This window comes from Acanthochromis polyacanthus, chromosome 22, assembly GCF_021347895.1.
Source record: "Acanthochromis polyacanthus isolate Apoly-LR-REF ecotype Palm Island chromosome 22, KAUST_Apoly_ChrSc, whole genome shotgun sequence".
Taxonomy (NCBI): Eukaryota; Metazoa; Chordata; class Actinopteri; family Pomacentridae; genus Acanthochromis; species Acanthochromis polyacanthus.
Window position 1 is genome coordinate 24,233,403 of NC_067134.1, and position 24,938 is coordinate 24,258,340.

General features: G+C 41.2%; 1 protein-coding gene across 2 annotated transcripts in view; it reads left to right on the top strand.

Annotated features, from left to right (window-relative positions):
- LOC110962283 (interleukin-1 receptor accessory protein-like 1) overlaps positions 1-24,938 on the top strand; it is a 265,262-nt gene that overhangs the window by 206,935 nt on the left and 33,389 nt on the right. For both annotated transcript variants that reach the window (XM_051942388.1, XM_051942389.1), the window contains exon 6: positions 22,047-22,179. In XM_051942388.1, the coding sequence (XP_051798348.1) occupies positions 22,047-22,179 (133 nt within the window). The remainder of the gene's footprint in view (positions 1-22,046; positions 22,180-24,938) is intronic.

Sequence of the window (24,938 nt, forward strand, 5' to 3'; positions counted from 1 at the left end):
ATTAAAACCTGCAATAATTGTGGTGAACCATCATTTTCGAGGAACAAATGTGGTCTGTCAGAAGTTCAGAAAAACCAAACAACATTGACCATTATTTAGTGTTGAAAAGCAGTAAAGTGAAAAGTATTTCAAAGGGGGTGAAGGCTTTTTATAGGCATTGTATCTGCCATGAAATACTGTATGTACCACATCTTGAGTGACTCTGTTATAGAACTTACACAACAGCCAGTTTTCAAAGCATCCTTTTATTCTGACAAAATTCACCAAATATAACCTCACATCTTAAGAGCTTGTACTTCAACTTAGGCTCAGAGTTTGTAGCTTCTGAATGTCTGGTCAATAGAGAATACAAATACATGATCCACCTAAAGCTGTCATGTGTGTTATCTTCATTGCTCATCGTCCTTCTATCCGAACTTACTCACTCTGACTCCAACTCAGGATCAGAAATCCAAAGCCGCTGTTGATTGAAATGCAGCAACGCTATAAGCTCCTCTTCCTCCCACCTTCACTCCCACTTGTCTTGGCACGGCTCCTGCACATTATTCCTGAAGTTCTGCTGAGCCTCTTGGCTTCCCTGCAGTTGCTCCTCGCAGTGTAGCTTCCCTTCGTAATAAGACGCCGGTTTTCGCATCTTGCAGAAAAGTGTAATATTGTTGTTTATCTCCTGGTCTAATGAGACACGAGGAGGTACGGGACAGCTGCCTGTCTTCGATGTCGGCAATCAGAACAAACATGCTGCACATGTGCTCAGTGCTAACTAATCATTCACCGCGCTCCGGGTCTGATTTGGTTCGCTCTGAATGAAACAAACTTCACTTGAAGGGCTCAGCAAGATACAATACTCAGTAATTAAGCTCCAGTGTGCCTCTCTCTCTCAAATTATTGACTTTCCTACCAAGTAATGTTTGAGCAAGTCAGCAGGTCTTACATATTTCAGAAACATTGACACCTGGTTACCCTGCTGCAAATCTGTTGCCTTTTTAACCGCTATTTTGACCGTGATCCTTTACAATCATCTTTTGTTCTTCTCATTGTGTTCAGCATTGGTCACCTCTTTATCCTTTACATTCTAAATGGAAAAGAGCCTACAGGCCTGGACAGAATCCGTGTGTGCGTGTAAGAGGCAGATAGACAATGTGTGCTCAGGTGCACGTACAGCTTGTTACTAGGAGGGTGCTTTGATGTGCGTATCCGTCCTAAGGGGGGATATGGGTTGGTACAGATATGGTTCATCAACACACACACACACACACACACACACACACACACACACACACACACACATGCAAATGCACACCAACAGGCTGTGTTTGTGGCAATAGGGTGGCTTAGAAACAAAACAGGGAGACCATCTTTTGAATGCACGACATATGTTCAAGAATTCACCCTGCTCAAGTGCCCCTGAGGGAGGCATTTAATCCCGCTGGCCGACCTTTCACCTTTCCTCAAGGAGGGCAAGCAAATGTGGAGCTGCCCTAAGGAGGGAAAGTACAGTATCATTCTGTGTTGCATAACAAACATGCAGTGACATACATTCTTTTCTGATTGTACTGAACCTGAATCACCAGCCTGTGTGTGTGTGTGTGTGTGTGTGTGTGTGTGTGTGTTCTTGTACTTGCTACATTGTGAGAACCATTTTCTGCATTTAACTATCAAAGTGAGGACATTTTTACAAAGTGAGGACATTTTGGCCGGTCCTCACTTTGAAACAGCCATGTTTGAGGGTGAAGACTTGTTTTTAGAGAACAGGTATGAATTGAGGTTTGGTTAGGGTTAGGGTAAGGATTAGGGTTAGGCGATCAGTTGTGATGGTTAAGGTTAGGGTAAGGCTCTAGGAAATGCATTACGCCTATGGATGTCCTCACTAAGATAGAAGTACAAACATGTGTGTGTGTGTGTGTGTGTGTGTGTGTGTGTGTGTGTGTGTGTGTGTGTGTGTGTGTTGGGAAAACAGGGAGAGGAGGGGGGGTAAAAACACAAGCAAGATGTAGCCTGTCATATTAAAAGCAGCCAGCAGCAAATTGCACATCTAGGCTAATAAAAGCGACAGGGAAATTGCTGCCAGCAGATTTCCTCCAAATCTCCCCAGTAATTCCCCATGAGCCCTGGCATTACTGCCTCACTACCCAGCCTCAGATTAACCCCCAGCCACCCGCTCCCCATCCCCGGGCCTCACAGCAATGCAGCTCAGAGCTTCACAATGCTACTTTAACCTCTTCATTTCATTGCTTGTATGTTGTCCTTTTGATATCTTCTAATGTACTCCCAAATGGAATTTATAGTAACATCCTATGGCTAGAGTTCAGAGCCAGTGTAGTAACTTATTGTGTTTTTTGTTGTTATTCTTATTGTTGCTATTGTGCAAATAGTTAATAACCTATATTTTATATGTTTGGAGTTTTTGTATGCTACTTGTTTTCCATTTGTTTTGTCATAATTGATGTCATTTCACATGTTTATGAAAGATGAATGCAGCCTTCACATGCAATTATTACTGAATCAGTCAGTTAGTCAACAGACAAAATGAATCAATAATGGTTTTGAAAGTTGAGTAAAACATGTGTCAGGTTCAATGAGAGAGAATTGGAGATGGTGGTTGGAAGATGTCACCTGAGAGGTCTTGAGAAAATGTGATTTCTAAGTAATTCCTGACATTTTGTAGCAATAGTTTAGGTAACTGATGAGCCATTATGTTGAAACCGATATATATTTGCAGTAAAAGTGAAATTCTTAGAGCCAAAGTGTAGAAAAACACCAACTTCAACACAAAATTGAAATACATGTGTTTATGTGTGTAATGTAAGCTTTTCAACATTTATCCTACAGTCTTGATTGGCTGTCACTCCTGACATGTAGCCAATCAGATGGTGCTGTAGGTGGGACCTTGCTCGTTTTTACAGAGTGGTGACTCCAGACAGAGGTAGTTGTATGAAAGCCAAGGTAGCACGTTTTAAAATTAGTTTAAAATTAGTTTATTTTCTTGAAAAACTCAAATCCAATCCTTTGTTTACATCCATTATCGTACATGTTGTAAAGTTGAAAAACTTACTATGTGCAGCATTGTCAATCAGTAAGTGATGAATTGATTATATAAATTCTGCATACTCTATTAAAGATGCCGATACTGCAGACTAAGCTACAGGGAAGTGATGCAGGCCACAATAATGACCATTAAATATGCCCCTGAGACACAGAAAGAACTGTATTGTGTATATGTGCTGTTGCAAGAGGTCATTAATCCTCACAGAAGTCTTTGTGATAGTGCCCCTTTACCACCCCCTCATGAACCCTGAAGTACCCTCCTCCTCTGATTGCTATCGAATCGAACAATAAGAGGCTCCATCTGGTGGTGCAGCCATGTACTGCAACTAGTCTACATATTTTATGTGTAATGTATAAAAAGATATCAGCAGATACTAAATATTAAATGACTTGGATCTAATAGGGGGGCAAACAAAACTTGATCAGGACATCCTTAAATGACACTGGTAATCAAAAAATGATGAACATCAGATCTGATGATTCGCCTGACCAATGTGTCAACCCCACATACAGAGATTTACCAAAAACAAGCAGATTTATTATCGACAAAAGTAAGTTAGCTGCAGCCCGCAATGCTATCGACTCCTGAAGTTGTGACTCATGGTAGAGGTGACTCACATCTCTGCGTATCTCGCTCAATGTCTAAAAATTCCCACAGCGCAGCCACTAGAACAACTGCACACACTTGGTTTCCTCCTGACTTCACCTCATCTCCGTCTCCAGTTCACTCGCTTGAACTCGGGGTAAATCGACCCTGCTGCGCTTCACCTCTGAAAGTGTTTGACCTAGACCCGGTGTCCAGCCCCACGCTGAGCCTATCAGCATTCAGGACAACATTTCATCTGTCAGTGCCCAGCACCAATTCCAAATAAGCTCCCAGTATCCCAGGTTACAGTGCAGGAAGAGACTCAATTGGACTCTGCCTTCACTCTGCACGTCACTACAGAGCAAGCAATATTAGAGACTCTGTATTAGAGCAGTTAAGGAAGCCTAATCTCTGTTTTATGGATTCTTTCTTTTCTCACTGACTGTTTCTTTGTCTGTCTATATCGATCTGTTTCTTTACCTCACCCTCCTTGTTTCACCTCTCTTTTGGAACAATATAACCTTTTTTTTTGTAGCAGCACTGGTCGTTGGGATTCTAGGTCTCTCAAATTCAAACTAAATTTCCCAAAAATTACTGGATGGATTGCGTTGATCCCCTGACTTTTCATCCAGTCCCACCGACAGGTCGAATTTTCTATTTATCCAGTGAAACATCTCAGCATCTCTACAAGATAGATTGACTCCAGTTTTCTTTTGTGGCCTCGGTCTCTTCGTCTTGCTCAGCTCCCTCTCTCCTTTCTTCTTACTTTATCTTACTCTCTTAAAGTTTTGATATATATCAACCCGGAGTCAATTTGTCTAAGTGATGTACGTGAGTTGTGCCAGTGGCAGTAACAGCAGGGCTGTAAAGTATATACCCCTTCTGTCTCGGTGCAGCAGAGGGGTCTCACACTTTTGCCAGGGCCCCTTTCAACAACGCGATATAATATAGCATGTTGTCAAAATGAAATAACTGGAAAAGGACGCTTTGAAATAAAAACTGCCGGAACACAGTAAAAATGACTTGCAATAGCCTCTTGACTTATAATAAGCTGAGTTTTGAAAACATATCGGGTGATTTTGTTTTTAAAAAAGTCATGGTTTGATTACATATTCTCTCTGCGTTTTCATGTTTATTATCAGTACAGAGATAACAAGATGAAATGTAACAGCATGTTGCCAAGTTTCTTGAGATCATTCCTTTAATATTTCCCTTGTTTTGCTGTAGAAGTTTCCAGAAGTATACATTAGTCCACAGGAAACATGTATAGAAATGTATTTTGAGTGTATTTTTCGGCGAGTGTAGGTCGAAGAAACTACATCTGATCGGCACCATATCGACAAGGTAATGTGCTCAGGTCATCAGGAATTCTCAGCATCGCTCAGTGGAATAGGTGGTTGTTTACCTGCAGAGAGAGAAGCGGGGTGAAGGCGGGGCAACAGGCAAGATTGACTGAAAGACAAGCGAAGAGCAAAGAAAGAGAGAGCGGGTTGTGTAATTTGATCTGCGCATGCTGGGAAGTCATCAGTATGCCGCTCATGTCCGCCTCCGCCCCTCCTCTTTGCTACCTGCACAAAGGCACACATAAAGCACACGAGTCTAGCAGTCAGGGTAGACAAATAACGGACTAATGTAATCATGTAAACACTCCATCACACTCATTGTCCCACGGATTCAGCATTTCCAGTCCGCGCACAAACACTCGCTGTTGTCGTAAGACTCATGAAGTACTGACCTCATATTCTCATGTCGACTTGCTTTTCGTTTATATGCAGGGCTTAGTATTGCACTCTACTTCTCTGACTACAGATCTAAATCAGGAAGCTTTTTGAACATTAGACATTTTTCAGGGGTTTGGACATTTTGTTCGCCCCAAGAAAAGATAAACCAGGCTTCAAAATGGTATGTTTTCCAAAATAAGGTGTCAAAAATCTATGTTTAAAGACACTCTTTAGTAAATATTAGATTATTTCACCTTGAAATGAAGCAATTTCGATGTGTGAAGGAAGAAAACTATCTTAATCTCAATGGGTTGAACAAAATCAAATCTGATTTAGTCATACAACACATTTAAAATAACCTGAATGCATACAAAGTATTGTGCATGTTACCAGAAAAGCAGCAACAAAAAGCAGGAAAATATAGTAAAAGTATAAAGTTAAAAGAAAATAAAACTGAATAAAATGTTCACCCAGCCAAAACAGGACGGCAACTTGTAAGACCAATTTCACAAAAAAGAAAAAGTGAAATATTAAGAGCAGTTAGTGCAGCTAAAAACCTTTTATTTAATTTTTCTTTTTTTTTTTTTTGGGAAAATGTCAGTGGTGGAGGATAATTAAAAGAGAGAGGCTGTTCCAAACATTGGAGCTGCTACTGCAAAGTGCAAAAATATTGCATTAACCTCAGGGATTAATATTTTCCTGAGATATTTTCTGGCTTGTACTGTTTGTTTGTGTTTTTTTTTTATCCTATTAAAACATCCAGATGGTGTTTTTATATGCTTTAAGACACATAATAGGCAAAATAAGCAGTCGGTGCCATGACTGAGCATTTCCACCTTGAAACTCCAGTTCCCAACCGAGAGTCTCAAAAACATGGATTCATAATGAGACTTCTGGGGTTTCATTAGTGCCCTCCTCCTTCTTAAACTGTTGATTTGGCCACTTCTTAAGTTACTGCTATGTCCCTGACAGCTCTGCTTTCTTGAGAGTTCCAATAAACAGCTACTGAAGGCAAATTTATCACTCAGAATTAACTCCAAATCTTTTATCTCCTGGAGTTGTCAAGAAGTAATGAGTAAACAGACCACAACTGGACGTGAAACTGTTTATCAGTCCATTGCTAAATTACTCTGGAGCCTGGGAAAATGGAGGAACTGTAATCCCTAAATAGTTAAAGACCCTCATCCAGTGAAAATCTCGTTTTTATGCCGTTATCATGTCTGTATGTCTGTATTTTTTATTTGACAGAAGACATGTGACTGAGGATTTCCACCTTGAAACGCAACATTGCAATGCTCCATTGGGTAGTGAATAGCAGGTTTACAGTGTTGTTGGTGAACTGGTGTGCTCAAGTTGCAGCGAGTTAGACATGGTGGGTGAAGGAAGAGGCTGTGACTTCATAAATTAGCATTTTTTTGTGTGGAAATATGAGTGCAGAGTTACATCTAAGTCATTTTAAGGCAGGAAGTGGTAACATTACCAAATAAAAACTTCGAATTAAAGCTACAAGCAGTGTTGGTCAGCGAATCCAAGCATGTCCGCTAGGTGGCACTGCGACTGAGAGTGTATTTTGGCCTATGGATGTGATGAAGGCCAGACTGTGATCACACATGTAAAGTTTCAGGCAGATTGGAGCATGTAAAGGCTAGTTATACAGCATTTGTTGTTTCATGCCGGAACATCGAAATTCCGCGAGCCACCATTGCCACGCCCTCAGACTTTTGCCAAGCATTTTGGTAGCTTTTGATCACCCATGCCTGGTGTACATGCTTGAAAAATTTGAGCTCTGTCAGATTTACCCTTTTTGAAGTTATAACTTAAAATATACAAAATTCAAAATGGCCGACTTCCTGTTGTGTTTTGGTCATGGATGTCAATTACATTTTTGTGCATCTTGATGACGTACTGGCTGTAGTAAATGTTTGAAATTTTCCAAGTGGCACTATGGAGCCATTTTGCCTCACATTTACAGTATGAGATTTCCCTACAATATCAAATTTTTTCGCCAGTCCTGATATGTGTGCAAATTTTCACGCATTTTCGAGTATTTTTAGGGGCTCGGACCCTACACTTTGATACACGGAGATGAGTTTTTAGGGGTTAAATCACTGACTGGAGAGGAAGTTTAATGGATGCAACAAAAGGCCAAGATATCCTGACTTTTATTCCATAGTAAAGGTCAAGCTACTAAGCTAGCTTCCCATAATTCAACACAATACCGTATATCATCAATCCCTCAGTTCCTGGTAAATGCCATGTCTTTTGAACATGAAAGCTTGTCTGTTTTAGAATCTACCCAAGTTAATAAAGCTTCTCCAGAGCCACAGAAGACATTATTTGACTATTTTCAGAGTCCAGGAATGACTTGTAACCCGACTGGGATGGGTAAAATTCATGCAGTGCCCCTTTAAGTTGAGCAAATAATCTTTATACGCTTCGTCTTACTTACACAACTTCGTTCTTCACACATAATTTATTTTGACCCTCAGATCGTCATCTAAAGTGATTAAACGTCCTCGAACAGCAACTCGCGTGTTGTGTCACTTCTGATTTTATTGGAAATCCCACGGATACGGTATTTGAGATATTTTGTGGATTATTACTGAGCGCTGATCGCACGGTGGATTATAAGAGCGCCGCTTAGGTCTCGGCAGCAGAGAGGCCACTAGTCTGACGGTGGATGAAGCGAATAAGCTCAAATGTGCCTGCTGGTTGGCAGATTATAACAGATGTTTGTCGGTCTGTTTTTGTGGCGAAACGCGGTGGCTGCAAACACTGATAAAAGGTTTTCGGTGGCAAGTGTGGATCTCTGTGCTGTTGGGTAAAAATTGCCAAAAAAAAGAGAAAAATGTTTGCTCTTTATTTTTGGCACTGCAGTAATTATTTTCCTGCCATGTTTGCTTCTTATATCTCATAATTTATCACTAAAGAGCCACTAGTCTCTGTGTATCACTTCGCTGTGCCAGAACATATATGTTCACAAATGTTTTCCATATCCATCATGCATATTTGCATTTCTATAGCATGATATACACCATGTAATATGGACCTAAACCCCCGACGTTCAGGCAGCAGCGTATGATTGACAGCTCAGCACTTGCACTCCTAAATTTATGCACACATCATGATACCCCCGCTTTAAAATGTTTTCCGGCTTAAGATCATAATTTACCTCTCTTCCAGTTCCTTCCTCTTCTCTCTCTCTCTCCCACATGCTGGTAATTTATTGTATTGTTTTTAATTAAATGGATGGCAAGGGGGGTTTAAGTGGCCAGCAGTTCCAAGATGTGCCATTTCTTATCTGAATTCTAAATTCTGGGCACACCTACTGTAAAGCGAGACTATAAAGCCGAATAGGTCCCAAACTGCGGCGCTGCGTGTTCGAGGGATTGAACAGTTAGACAAATGTCACCTTTAGAAGAGAAGAGCGGGGGATAATAAAGCAGGCGGCCTGGGCAGTGTGCGAATACAAACTCGGCAGACGTCGGGACGCCACGGATTCATGGTTCCAGTCGTCAGGAGCTGGTGTATTCTCAGGAAGGATCAGAGAGGAAGCAGCTTTGGATTACAGAGATGCTCGCCTTGATAAGAAAAGAGCTTTAAATTAAATGGAGTCACAGCTTCCCTCAGTAAAGACCAAACCACATTTCTGTGTGGAATGTCTGATGAAACAGCATTACCAAGAAATTACTGTGTTCTAAAAATTGGGTGGGAAAAAAAGCTAATTGGTTCATTTCATAGTCTGCGTATGTAGCTCGTACCATGTCTCTGACCTCGGCGTCCACTCCTTGAAGCACGAACCCAACAAGTCAGGCCACCAGAGCGCTTAATAAGGAAAATATACTGCAGCATGGAGTCGTGGGTGGGAACGAGCAAATCAATTTGATTATCCACAGTACGAGTTGAGATGTATGTCTGAATAATCAGGGGGTGAGCTATGGACTCTGAGGGGTTGTTCTGTATGACTAGCATTCAGAGTGATCTCCCATACATCGGTTCATTGGAGAGTATGCCTCAAAGGTTACCCGCTCGAGGTAGCCTCTTACAAGACACTGATTTTATTCCACGGTGATCTGACATTCAGCAATCACGGCCCGATGACCCTCCTGACCTTAAAATATTAGAATCCTTTTATTTTGCAGATGCACCGTTCAACCAGACATGTCAGCGCCCCTCCAGGGACAATTCTTGTCGCCTTTTTTTTTTTTTTTGCGCCGCAGATATTTCCTATCATGCTGACATTTTGTCGTCCCCAGATGCTTGTGTCAATCTTATGGAAATTTCGCCCAGATGGATCTGTGGAGGATTTTTTTAAACACTGGTCATGGCGTGTTTATCGAACACGCATTGTTTTAGAGCTCCACTCGCTCCAGAATGCTCTTGTGAACATGCATTTATTTGCTCCCATATGTTCATGCTAATGTGAGAGACGGCAGCATAGGTGAAACAAATTAGTCCGATTATGAAGCCCGTGCACCAGAACACCAGTGTGTTTTCCCGCGAACATGACGGACAGGGAGAAAGCAGCAGGACTCTCACCAGAGCTTTAACCTTTCCCTCAGCGTCCTTCCTGCAGTGTTTTCGTTCCTCTCGGCCTCCCTGTAACACAGTCCTATTGTCCCCGTCCTGATTCAGCACTCATTATAGAAGCCTGTTTATGCACACAACTCTTCTAAGACACGCTGCAAGGCAATGAGAGAGAAGAAAGAAAGGTGAGAAAGAAGACAAAGGAGAGGAAATGAATAGGGTGAACAGAGATTATTAAAAAATAATACAAGGAGAAATGGATAAATGGACTGCTGATGAGTTCAGATCAAATGGAGAAATAAGGATTTTGCTGTTTATGTTATAGGAAAATGTTAAGTTTAATCTCCAGTTATGAGCACATGTGCCTCTAAATGGCACTTTGTGTTTCAAAAAGTGCTGAAATTATATGTTGATTGAGCAATTACTCAGGCAAAAGAGGAAAAGTACAAACTTCTACTGCCAAATATCCAAATTGATAGCATGAGAGGTACTTTTTTTACATTTTTTTAGAATAATTAATCAGTTAGAAAAGTATTTGAGAGATTCATCTGGCATCATTTTTTGTCTTTCCATGTTTGATTTCACAACCTGTTTACCATCTGAGTTCTCTGCTGCTACTGAAGCATTGAGCTGAAGGTATCTAAAAAATAGAGCTGAGAGAAAACATTTAATTGTAAACATTAAAAAGTAACCAGTGCGGCTTTAATTAACAATGAAAATCTTCACTTGTAGCTGCCGACATACTTTAAAATGTACATGAAACTGTTCCCGACAAGAAATCATGACTTTAAAGGCTTAAAAAGAGAATCAGATTTTCCACTTTTGGCTTCTGCGTGGAACATTTCAAGGAAACTGCGATGGAGCGCCGACATCTCATTTCCTCATGCATTTTCGACTGAACATCTCGGTACATGCGTTCCTCCTCCTTGAACACCACAGTCCCGGCGTGTAAACCCGCTTCTCTGCTTTTCCCACCTCTCCCCGGAGAAATGTGATGCAATGATTTCCAAATCACACCAACACCGACTCGTCCCTCCTCCTCTTTCCCCTCTACATCCTTCTGCTGCTAGATTTGAGGTGATACGTTACAGCAGCTTTTCCTTCAGATTTGTTCAAACCCGCTCCACTCATTCACTCCACGTCGCCGTCTCAGTTAAGCCGCTTGTCCCGGACTTCCTTGTTCATTCGGCTCACGTGCGCTGCAGATATCCAACACAGCGCCTCCTGTAACGCTGGGAAAATCACCTACAGTCCCGACCACTCTGCTGTGTCCTGTTTTCATTACATGGACTCCCCAGGAGAGGGTATGGATATAGCAGTGCTTCCTCACTCTCCACTCACTACTCTTCCTCTCTCTCTCTGTCTCATTCCCTCTCTTACTCACTGAGCACAGTAAGCTGTCTTGAGCTTTGCTGGTGAGTTTGCTCCACTAGACCATTTAGGGACTAGATTCTTTTTACTGATGGCTTAGGAGACAAAGGCCACTCTGCTGCAACCAATTTGGTGTACCTTTGAACATGCGACAAGCAATAAAAGGGATGATGGCCAAAAATGGAATCTTCTAGCATACAAAAAAGCAGCATATTTATAGAATAGTCAAAAAATTTAAGGCAAACTTTTGAAATGTGGTTTAGCAGCCGCTGAAAAACCAAGAAGAAGAAGTAAAGCTTTGGTCATCTCACCCTCTGAGAGTTGTTTTTAATTGGGCAAATTTCTAATTATTCTTTCACGGAAACTCGGAAGCAGCCATTCAGTGAGTTCAATGCACATTATGTTGGGTCTTGTTCAGAAAAGATGTTTCCATCTCCCATGAAGCACCAAAGAAAAAAGTCACAAAGCCTATTTGCAAACTTGAGGATGTTTTTTTTTCCCTCTCTGTTTAAAATTTTGCCATTTCCATTAGCCTTTTCCAGTGTAATAACAGTAGGAAACCGTATAAAACACATCCAAAGACCGAGTGGCACAAAGACATGTTTTCTAAAGATTGGAGTTGATTGAGTCATCCACAGTTCTGACCTCAACCCCCATCCAAAACCTTAGGGATGAACTCCAACTCCAGCTGCCAGCCAAGTCTTATCTTCCAGCATCAGTGCATGACCTCACTGATGCCATTGTGGCTGGATGGAAGCAAATCCCCACAACCTTGCTGCAAAATCCCCTTCCAGGAGGGTGGACAGTGCTATTGCAGCAGATTATTGCCTGTAGTTTTAGAGGAAGGCATTCAGTCACATAGAAGTGTAATATGTATCTACCACCAGCATAGGACTACTAACACGTATGAGTTTCGGAATGCGTGTCAAATCAGAATGTCTTTGCCATTTATGCACTTTTTTGGAAACAAAAATTGCCATTTAGAGGCAGCTGTGGCTCAGGTGGTAGAGCAGGTTGTCTAGGTTGGCAAAGCACTGTATAAGTGCAGATTATTTACCATTTGGTGCACTGATTTAATGATTTAATGTCTCCTAGTCAGCCAACCAATCACTGACTCATCACTCTGGTAACCTGAAAAATGGTGGAAAAGCTTCAAACATGTTGTGAAAGGGTCATATTTGTTGTTAAACCTGAACCTATTTTCCTAAATCTAACCAAGTCTCTTTAGAGGCTAAACCTGACCAATATAGTTGTGAAAAAAAACAATGAAAGCGGGATATTTTTGGTAGTTTTGGTGTCCAAACCTGACCAAACAGCAAGTGAAAGTCAAATGTAAAAACAATTGAAGACGAAACTGAACAAAAATGTAAAAGTTGTGCATGGGATGCAAACCTCAGGCCCATTATGGACTCCATTCCTACCACTTTGTGCAGATTTGGTGGCTCTTTTTTGTCCTTTCCTAACACGTCACGGTCTTGCATTTAAAGGAGAAAGTATGTTTATTTCAAGAAAGTAAATCAGAATGCAGTTTTGTTTTATAGGAACAGAATTTCTTGGAAAATGGGGCTCTTTGTGCCAGACTTCAAGGAATATTCGTCATGATGTGGGAAGGATTCACAGACATACGTTAAAGATCATAAATATCCATCGACCATTGCTTGTCGGACTGTTTGTAGGACATCTCTGTAGCTTCAGGAGATCAGAAACCCGCCATACACAGCAACATCTCAGGACTTTTGTTGCACTTTGTTCTCTCACAGTCTCTCCTTCCACTTCTGTTATCATTCTATTGTTTACTCAATCAAAAAAGGGCATAAAAACCGTATCCATTCCTCTTTTGGGGCCTCTTTACACATTCTTTCAGTTGAATCCATAGCATCCTGCATCGGATATTTCTCATTTTCATATGACCATGAACATTTTCTGCTTGTTAAATCTTATCCCCGCATAATAGCTGCTCTTCCACAATGTCTCTGCCTCCACAGCATCAGAAACTTGAGCTGAGGTTTGGTGGGTGAAGTGACTGCTTTCCCTGGGAGTGCCATTGACTTGCGTGTGTAGGTGTGAGTAACACAGTTCTACACTGCTGTAATTTGTCAGGAATGAGCTCGACTGGGGCTCGAAATAGTACTTGATAGATTCCGCAGCTCCTGAAAGTCAGCCATGCAACCGCCATGAGTCATAACATTTCATCATTAACAAGCAAATGCGAGCGTACATAAGCAAGACTGGATCGAGGCTGAGATTTTGTGAGCAGAAACCCTTTTTTTTTTTTAACCAGGATTTGTATTTGCAGTCATGTGGCACACTGGTGGAAAAGTACAAGAAGGCTCGCGGCGTCTGGAGACGTAAAACACTTCAAATCCTCTGGACAATAGTTAAGAAAGAAATTCATTGAAAGCATTGCTGAAGTGGGCCCAAGCTGAGCATCTAACCACAGGAAGCTTCAGCAAGGAATTGGGACTGTTCAGGGTGTGGGCGCGCTTCAAAGGTGACCCAGCAAGACCTCGACGAACCAACTATTTAGCACCATCGGTCTCTTTCACTTTGTCATTGTGCATCTGTCTCTTTCCTCCCCACCATATTTTTCATTTTCTCCACCTTTCTGGCCCTCTATCAGTAGCTAAACTACACGGTGGCACTTTGGGATTCTCCAGACAGCTTTGTCGTTCTTCGGTAAGCCCGGCCGGAGTCCCTCCTCTGCCTGCATAGCTCTATACCAAAGCCCAGCCAATGTTCAGCTCTTGTTGGTATCCGATCCCTGCTTTCTCACAATCAGGGAACCTTTTTTTTTCTTTGTTTCTTTCTTTCTTTTTTCACTTCTCAGCTAACGGCAGCATCAGCATTTCAGACTAAGAATCAGGACGGGCAAGAGGAAGACAGGGATTTCAACAAACTTTCTTCTTTCTTGCTGTATCATTACAAATGACAGGGCCCTTTGAAGACGGGAGATGTTTTTCATGTGTCTGAGGACATGTATTTGGATCAGCAGCAAAGACGGATGAACTGGAAAATGGTGCCGTTCAGGAAACAGCAAGAACTGATGCAAACAATTGGAAAAAACAAAAGCAATCAAGCCTCAATATGCTCCACACGTGTGCCTCGTGTAACCGTTAGCAAAAAATAGCAGCTGCTTCAAAGTTGACATGGCAACTGCCGTCATCATCTGATGCTTTTCTAATTGTGCTACAACCTAGTTTCCACCCATTCAAACATGGCATTTCTCTAATGTTTTGTGAAGTACCCTTTAAGTGTTCCATTAATTTCTAATGAGCTTTTCATTAGGAGAATTCGACTGTGACTTCTCCACACGAGATTATAAGCAAGACGAGGTTTAACATTGGTAATGATTCTTTGCTGGATGCGGCAGCCGTAATAGGTGCCGCTTTTGTGCTGAATAACGTTGCATTATGAGAACATCAATGCAGAGGGTGGGTGCTGATCTTTGCAAATGTCATGCTGTGTTCCACAAGGCTCACGTTGGACTTGTTATTAACCCAACCCTGAGCCTGTTTGTTTCCCATTGCCCCTGCAATATTCAACAGTATTACCTTATTTAATTTCCCAGACATGCCTCGTCCTCTGTGGAAAAGTAGCAGAGAAAATTGTAATGTCACAACACATCATTGAGCATTCCCCGTCATGATTGCCACATGTTAACATGATTCTAAAGTTCAGGAAAACAGTGTAAACATCGCATTGTGTCTCTTGATATGTGCTATTAATTAGGGGGGAACAGCGGGGGTAGTTTGCCTGCTTAACAACGGTGAGGTAGAAGTATGAATAGCAGGAGATTGACCAGACATGAGGGGGGACGTAGCTAAATGACGACTGAACAAGCACAGTCAATAGCTGCCTTAAAATGCTTGATTGGAGAGGCTTGGGCTGTAATAAGCAAAACAAAGTGAATGCTGAACAGAGAGACAATTAAAGCGCCACATCTGGCAACACCGCTGTGAGTGGGTACCCAGCCGCCGCAATTACAGGGCTCTGTCACTGCAGTAACCCTTCGCTGCCTGGATGTTGTCGCAGGAGCAGATGAGAAATCAAACCCTTATTCGCAGCCTGTTGAAATTATTTCCAGGAATCGCTTCATGCCACCCAGATGCCCCTGCTGAATCTGGGAAAGCCCCTTAACCATCAACAATTATCTGCTGATTCAATTTTGAGGCTTTTTTCCTCAATCCAGATAAATCTCCCGCTATCCTGCTGATCACAAGCCACAGGGCAATCTTCAAGTTATTTTATGTAGAGCCCAGACAGTTGCATTAAAGAAAAGAATTCATTAGGGAGCAGAGAGGGGAAGATTTAAAATGAACAGAAGCAGAAAAGAGGAGTATTCACATAGTGCAGAAATGATGGAAGAGACATTTTGTGAAGAGGTTGTCTCTTAAAAGCACGTCCTGTTTATCTTGTCTGAAGCAAAAAAAAAGGCTTTTATTATTGAAGGAAAACCTTTTAGATTATATCTTTATATATTTAGGAGATTATACAAATGGGTGAAAGAATTAAAGCAAAAAGATGAGATTCAGTCCTCTTTTGCATAGATCCTCCTCATCTTTGACCTCTGCTGAACAGAATTTCCCTAAAAGACATCCTCTCACTTGGTTCAGGCTGCACAATTAATCAAATCTCAGTCACAGTTTTGGGCTCTCGTGATTAAATATGCATGATGCACTGCGATATTTAAGTTTAAACCACATGTTCTGCTCATACGAAACTCTACTGCATATCTAATTAAGCACTTCGCAAAGGCCTGTTGCCAGACAGCGATCAAGATGTTTTGGCTTGACTTTGGCAGCCTGTGCAAATGTTTCCTGGATGTCGCAGTTGCAGTATAGAGTGGAAGAGTGATGCACAGAGAGAAGCAAGACAAAATAACAGTCAAATGTCTGGAGTAAAAGGTGAAGAGTTGGTCCTTCGAAACAGATCATCATTGTTATTTGGAGGTGTTTGGGGCGCTTGATGTGATCAAGAACAAATGTCTAACTTGTTCAACCGGCTGAAAAAACAACATAAACTGTAGCAGGATGAGCACATGAAGATCAGGATTTAGTTTTCCTTTCCGTGAGTTTCTGCAACATTTCGGATAACGTAAATTGCATTTTCTCACCCAGTCTGTGGACTCCTTCACTCACGTCTACAACACAGATTTATGCATGCATAGTCCATGTGTACAGCTCTATAAAGGCAATAGTTAAGACCGACTGAGTATTTATGCAGCCTCTAAGCAGACTCCTGTGTATATAGTGCATAACCAAGAAACCGGTAGAGACCCTTTGGTTATATTGATACATGGAGATCCACTGTGAATAAAGGTCAAATCTGTTGATGCAAGCATTTGTATATTACTAGGAATGTAGCACAACAAACACACTAATGAATTATCATGACAAATAATCAGTCTTAATACTAGTACACATAATTGAGTTGAATACAATCATGCAGGTCTAGCTTGGTGTTTCAATGAGTTTGGTGGAAAGTGGAATCCAAAATATCACTCCATGAGTTTCTAAAGGTGTTTAATTAGGTTGACCACTGATGACTGTGAAGGCCATAGATTGTGGCGTCATATTTGTGCTTACTAAGCCTCATACACCTGAGGACCTGAGCGTAATTTATTTTTTCAATATTCCACTGCTTAAAACATAATAATACAGTATATAATAAAGTAAACAAACTGGTGTTTAAAGGGTCAAAATCCTGTAAATGAATGAACTTTTGGCAATTATGGTCAGGACTGTTATAGATCAAAAGAAATGTGTCATTGAAAGTGAAAAATAATATTAATATATAGCATTTTTTGGCGTTGTTTTAATCTTGACATTTTTGTCTTTATTGAGTGCATTACCCTGAAGTGAAGTTACCATTTTCATTTTCCCGAAGTGTTTTAGGAACTTTTCACTCTTGTGATACGATCGTAAATGTTAAAAAAAAAACTTGGACTTTGTGGTGAGATAGTTTTCTGTCAATCACAAAGTTGAAATATAAGAGCTAACTTTAAATGTTAAGAATGTTTTAAGGTTTTTAATTGAGCTTTTCCGACACAATCTTCCAGGCAGCAGTTGGTGTGCGTTTGTCAATATATAGAAGTACATTTAAAAGCCATTCTGTAAAGAACTCAAACTCGCTTATGCATTATCAGTAACTTGAAAAGTGTGCTCTTACTGTGTTGCATTATTTGTCTTTAATTGCCCGCCTCCCAAATTGCTTCCCATCCCAACCACAAAACATTAAAGCTATATGTGTCTTCAGTGCTGTTACGATTACAAATGCCCTTCTCAAAAAATAAGTCTGAAAACCTCAGTCTCTTCCCTCTCTGAAGAATTATTCCTGCTCGCTGCAGGGCTTAATTTATTCAAGGCTGTTAAAAGCAAAAAAAAAAAAAAAATGAAAGAAAAGAAAGGCTTCCCTACTCAAGAGCTTGATTGTTTGGATCTGAATGGGAAACGCTGGCAGATTAACTCGACATGGATGGTGCACGCACTGCATGCAGATGTAGTGATCTGTAATCTATGTAATCTTCGGCGCACAAGGGCAATACGATGCTCTGCTCACTCAGTGGAGGAGGTTTTCAATTCTACGTGAAGAATGGTTTGTTCTCTCCCATGTGTGTGATTCCTTTGAATAGCACTTCTTGTTTCATCCACACAGACCTGCACCAGCTTTCCCTCTCATGCTATACCTGTGCACACAGATGCAGAAATGCATGCTGTCCCTCTCTCTCTCACTCCCATCCTGCTTTTCCACTCCTCTGTGGTGTTTCACGCTTTCACAGCTTCCAGTCTGTCTGCTTTAGCTACGGGAATCTTTGCTGACGTCCCTTCGTCCTGCAGCCACAATGACTGAGAGAGATGCTCTGGAGGCGCGGGAGGAGGTGGGGGGAGATAAGAGCCAGGAGACAATCGCATTAAGACTCACTTTACCCTCTCCACCAACCAAGACCAGAGGTTGGGATTTGAATGTTTGAATCTGGTGCGCTTAAATCCCCTGCATGGCTGTTTTGTGCATTTCCCAGACTGAGCACATTACCTCTGCCTCTGCAGTCTTAGCTGCTCGCAGTTAAGCCAAATTAACACGCCATCGTTAGGGGAATAACATGCAACCACGAGCACCCGGAGCACCCCTCCGCCCCACCGTTTGGAGGGTGACACTGCGGCTGGTGTCAGCGCAGCAGTGGAGCTGTCAACGCTACAACACAACACGCTGTTCGAATCCACGGGTTGAAGCCTCTTGACATCAAAGGTGGCAGACAAAAAAGGGATCCGTGTTTCTTTTTACTGTTGTCTGCACCTGTCAAAATGGTGTGTTTAGGGCTTTTTTGTTGCTGTTGTTGTTGTTTTATGTGCTCTTCCCACACACCGGCCTTCTCGCTTTGTAACACCACAGGGACCCCTGGTGGAATTGCGAGGCATAGCAGTATGTGTGAATAAGTGTGTGTATGTGTGTCTGTGTGGTCCAGGAAAGGACTTTTTCTTTCCACCTCCTTCACACTCTACACACTTTCAACTGTGGGTAATATTTTTGTTGAGCCACAAGACAAAAAAAAAAAAAAAAAAAAGTCCCCCACTTCACGGCCTTTCATGTCTCCAAACCAGATTTTTCCTGTTAACGGTGTAGCCATCATCTGAGCGCACTAGACTGCACTAGAGGGCCAAATTAGAGCAGGCCTTGGTAAAATAAAATCCCTATTATCTTTGAACTAGCAAGTACCCAATTATACGCCACAGTTATCTCCCATCTCACAGACTTCTGAGTCCTCGCCACAGGGCCAGTGAGCAAGAGAGCTAATGAAGAGATGCTGAATCACCTTTTTGCCTTTGCGGACGCACAACTGGTGGAGCCTCCTTGATCATAGGCGTCTTTTTCCGTGGATCAGAGTGATTCCCCTGACTTTGATGATTCCTTTTTTTTTCTCACCATGTCTCAGCACAGGGTCACACATTCACGGACGTGGCATTGGTTACAGCGGCGCGTGTGATAAGTGTGAACGAAAAGTGAGAGGTCTGTAATCCAGAGCGGAGAAAGAACACGTGTTTGAAGGGGGTTGTGTCTCGTCTGCATTCACGGAGGACGTGCGTTCAAATCGAGGAGAGCAGAGAGACGAACCCCCACTGATGTGAAGAAAGGAGTTTTCACTGTTGATATTCGCTCTTAAACCTCTGTTGTCATGGAAATGATTATCCCAAGAAGTCTTTTTAAATAGACAGATGACCTCAGATGTCCTCATCTGACTTGTCTTTCTTCCAGCCTTGCATTTGCCAACTGGAATTTCCGCCAGTGCTTTTCTATAGATTGCCACTTGCACAACTTTTAGTACTTGCATTTTAGCTACAATTTCAGGATCTAAACCAAATGCACCCAAGAGTCAACATTTTAGGACATTTAAAGGTGGAGTTTGTGATTCTGGCGAAAGATTCTTCGAGCACGAACATGCACAGGACAAGAGTGGAATAGTGTTTACACTTTGTTTTAGATTTACAAAGCCAGGACGAGCACACATATGGATTGTCTTCTCCATGTTTTAACCATTTACTCTTTTATATTCTTCAGATCAGTGTATTTGGCAATACTAAAATGCCATTACGGGTAAAACTGACCATCTAGACTGTCAGTTATTTTTTTTGATTAGTTGTTCGGTCTATAAAATGTCAGAAAATTGTGAAATTATTGATCAAAGTCAAAGAATACTTTCTTGAATGTCTTGTTTTGTCCACAACCCAAAGATATTCTACCTACTATAATAGAAGAGGAAAGAAATGAGAAAATATTCCTATTTAAGAAGCTGAAAGAGGATTATTTAGATTTTTTTCATAGAGAATTAACTCAAACCGATTGAGCAACAAAATAGTAACCGGTTAATAATTTTACTATTTATTTAATTTTCTGATTTATTGTTGCTGCTTTACATGCTGTAAGCTGCACAAATCAATGTCATTTCACCAACATTGGATGAAGTTGCTGTGTGTAATTTGAGAAGGGTTGCTCATAATGACCTAACTTTCAAGTTCCCTCACCACTACTGAGTATTTTAGCAATTTTTTTGCTTGTTTTTTTTGTTTTACAGCCTGTAACTTTATTGTTTTCGTTCAATTTCACCACATTCATCAGCTCTATTTCCAGTAGGCAACCTCTTTTAGCAGAGGAGCCAGCACAAAAACAAACTATGCATTAGCTGTGTCAGTGGTAGACAGATAAATACAACTTTAGTCAAGTCTGGTGGAGACCAAGCAGAGCTAAAAGTAGGGTGAATATATCGTCAAATTCATTCCAGAGTGTGTCTGCTGAATGTGTTAATAGTCTAATTTTGGCAGCAGTTGCATAAGGTGATAGTTCCTCCACTGCCCTAAGTGGTAAAAATTAAACAAAAACATATAATATAGCTTTAAAATCCTTCCTCTTTACATGCATTGTGAATTATTATACCGTGTTATATCCACAAACACTTAAAGCTGCTCGTCTTTAAACGTCAGCTCTGTGAGTCTTCTTTCAATGAAGGTGCCACTCTTTACAAATTCTGTCCACTTCCTTTGACATCTTTTACGGAGCTGTTTTTGTCTTCCACTCATCTTTTATTTCTCTTTTTGTCTGTGGTCTAAACGAGTCAACCTCTTCAATTTTGCGATGCTATTATGTCGTCTTGACAGCAGTTTGCAGGTTTTCACTCTGTTTATTTAGTCACTTCTTGGAGCTTTCTCAAATGGTGGCCATGGTTACTAAATATCCACCACCACCATGCGCTATTAAGACGCTGAAAATAGATGGAGTGGCTGCGATAAAATTGGGGTGCAATCAAGCCACCACACTGCAGCATTGACCTCCGCTAGCAGTGATAAGCACCTTTTATTTTCTTACCCATGTGAAATGCCGCATGTTCACGGTAGGAATAAAGGCTGACTTAATCGCAGTCTAGTTTCCAGAGAGCTATAAGGGTCTCTGGATAATGTGCATGTGGAGCTTCAGCTTACGATGAACCGAAAAGTGTATAAATATCAGTATGCATTGTGACTGTATGGATTTATTAACAGCATAACCCACTGTCCTTAAAAGCTGTGCTCTACTTTTGCGTTTAAATTATACTAAAGTACTTCTTGTGAAATACAATGGTTTTAATTTGGAAGTAGGATCTGACAAAGAAAGAGGCCATTGAAGAGCACAAGGGCTTTTATAAAGGTACAACGGTGGCAGAAAGTTGCCGTGAAAGAGGGTTCAAGAGAGCATTTTAAAGTTTAAGAGGCCATCAGGGACTTTAAAAAGGGTCTAGGATGGTTTAAGATGGCACCTCTGGAGAGTGAGAGGCGGTTTAGGAATTGATGGAATCAGGGCGGCTGTTACGGAGTTTGTGAAGTGTAAAAATTGGAGTCTGGAAAGAGAATAGGTTTAATAAGAGTGTGTCTAGATGTTCAGAGCGGGTGCTTGTTGAATCAGATATCACCAGATATCCACCATCTCCAGGGCATGACAGAGAAGAGCTGACATCGCGATCTTCTATTTTTCATAGATTTCTCTCTGTTTGTTTGTGTTCAGCTGCCAGCACCAACGTTGGCTGAGAAAGTTCTTGCCCAACACTCGTCATTCAATGAATCCGCTGAGGCTGTGCTGGAATAATTTGAGGGGAAAAACAAGTGATTTTTCTGTTCAGCTTTAGTTTGTGTTTATTTCTTGTCGAGATGGTTGATGGTGCAAGAATATCCACAGTGCAACAGTGCATCATACTAAAGCATCCTGACATTTTGAAATTACCTAAATCCTCTATCAGATTCATCTACAGCTCCTTCATCTATTGTCTCCTACAGGTAGTCCTGTCAACCTGACATGCAGAGCGTTCTTTGGATACAGCGGAGACGTCAGTCCACTAATCTACTGGATGAAGGGGGAGAAGTTTATTGAAGATCTGGATGAGGAGCGGGTTCAAGAGAGCGAGATCAAGTAAGATCTTCAGAGTTTAAACTGGTGATATTTTTTCATAAACACTTCATGCCTCATGTAAGAATTTAACAAAAATAAACCCTTTGCAGCAGATGCTGTAAAGAACAAATAATTCTATAGTCCACAGCGCAACTAAGCATTCTGGACAGACTCAGCTGTGAATAACAGTCACATGACACAAATTCAGCATTTGCTTGTTTGTTTGTTTTTGGCTTAACTGTGTTTACTGAGCAGATAGAGTATGGAAAGAATGGAAACTAATCAGAGATTGAGAGCCAAAATAAATTAGACAGCTGAAAACTGTATAGAGATTAGATGATTGAGTTGTGATACATTCTGCATAATGAAATATCTTGAATATATACCTGTGGGCACTTCAGGTGATGCTGTAAATACCGATACTAAGTTTTTTACTTGGAATGGAGTACCTAGGAATGGAGGAGTTATGCGACGATTGTTTGTCTGTCTGTCCATCTGTTAGTGACATTTCTCAAAAATGGACAAATGGATTTGGATGAAATTTTCAGGGAAGGTCAGATTTGACATGGGAACCATCCCATTAGATTTTGGCAGTGATGCAGCTTGTAGTCTGGATCCACGGATTTGTTAAAGATTTCTGCATCATTGTGAGATAGCGGCACAGCGTCACTGTAACCATGACAACAAGTGAACACTACGTCAGCTGCCTGCTGACAATCACATGATTGTGATCCTACTACAAATCCACCGTCTCATTGGGACTTATTTGTCAGAAGTCATTCAAGGAACAACTGATTAAATTGTGGGGATGTTTCCGAGTCCCATCAATTCCTGCTGCCACCTACAGTACATATTTAGGTCACATGATTCAGTATCCATATGTGACATGAACATGCATAACACACACCTGTGCTCAGCGCAAGGTCATTTTGTTTGTGGGTATATCTATCTTAAATGGCCACATTCTATAATGCTGTGATTTCTGCCATGAATTTTTTTGAAGACTTCATCCATTGGACATGATATGAATGAGCAGCCTTGACAAAGTCAAGCAAATGTGAAAATGTAAAGCAAAAAAGAAATTCAACTTTTTTTTTCTTCTTTCATGATTTACGCCATTATATCTGCATCATACAGCACAAAGACATTTTTGAGTTCTCCATACGTCCATCCGTGGTTTTACTGTTTCCGTGGAGCTGCAGGACTTTATATTGCAGTGAAAAATGAGTCCACTGTGAATACAATGTGACAAGGCTATACCCAGAAATGGCTGGGGGTTCAGAGGGAATTAAACCAGTTAATATTTCAACAGAGTACTTCTAATGTCTTCAAAAGCAGCAAAAGACCCCTGGGCTGAATTGGTAAACACCTGTATAAACCCAGTTACCACAATTGTGCAGCCGCACATCAACACACCAAACGATAAAGGGAACCTTCCACTACCAAGCTATCATCTAAACGATATTCATGAATGCTTTATGTGGCTGTTTAATAATGCAGATTGCAATGCATTCTTTATCGTGTACAATATAAATGCACAGCTCAGGCATTGCTCCATCAGTGAAATATAAGTAGAGGCGATAATAGCAGAGCGGCACAACAGATGGAAACGCCAACTGAAATGTCCGCATTGGCCTCCTTTTCCGTTTGGGTGACCTCCATCTTTTGGCTTTCACTCATCACTGGAAGCAAAGGTCTGTTTATTCCAAACTCAGACACACACACAGCACCTGAAACTGGTTGTCCATCCAGCACTGCAATCAAATTGGCTGATATTTTAGGTTTTTTTGCTGCATTAAAGTCCTGTGACAAAAAAACACTTCAGGTTTTAAGAAAGAATCCTATTTCAAACAAAGCAAATAAAAGAATCCTTTGGTCGCCTTGCGGTAAGCCGTTTTTGATGACAACCTTTCATACAGCTTTATATCAGGAAACGAGAGACAGCAGCGCTTGCTGCGCAAAACAAAAGTTGATCGAGAGCAGCCAGGCTGATTAAAAACCAACTTCAACTTGCATGCTGCCTTTGGCTCAAGGACAAGTTTGTTTTGTTTCTTTTGGCTCGCAGTGTGTACTGGTCATATGGAGAAAAGTGGTACTTTAGCTGGAAAATATCGACATATGGTACTCATCCGGAGCTCTTTTTATTGATTGATTTAGGATAAACCATAGACAGCAAACATTGCTTGCCTTTGCTGAAGCATAACTGAGCCTTTCAGCGGGTGTTCAAGTCTATTTTTCACCTTTGACTGGCAAGTTTGTTAGATTTGCTTCTACCTCCTGATACAAACTTAGGATATATAGGATCCTTCAGAGTCAACAAATGTCCGTATACTCTGTCTAACCAGGCTTCATCGACAGGTCAAACCAGTTTATGGTTCATCTTAACCGTAACTATCAGTTTGATGAGGCATTCATATGTGAATATTTAACTGGCCCAGCTGAGTGGCAGGTCACACATTACGTGGTTTTCTTGCCAAAACTGCAGAGTGGTTGATCTTTGCTTTATTAGAGGCCATCTGGAAAAAGGTCACACCTTCAGTGTTTGGTGGACGGGCATGAGCAGAACATTATACCAACGTTGGATCGTTTGTGAGCTGATTTTCAGGCTGTAAAGGTCAATCAGATACTAGATTAGAGTGATCGTCCTCCTTAAATGAATAATCAGGTCTCCTCATCAATAGAGGAGGAGTGTTAAACCCCTTAAACCTTCAGTGAAGCTTTTTTCTTTGCTTCTGTCAGACTTTAACTCACTGTGGGTTCATTGTACACTGCAATATAAA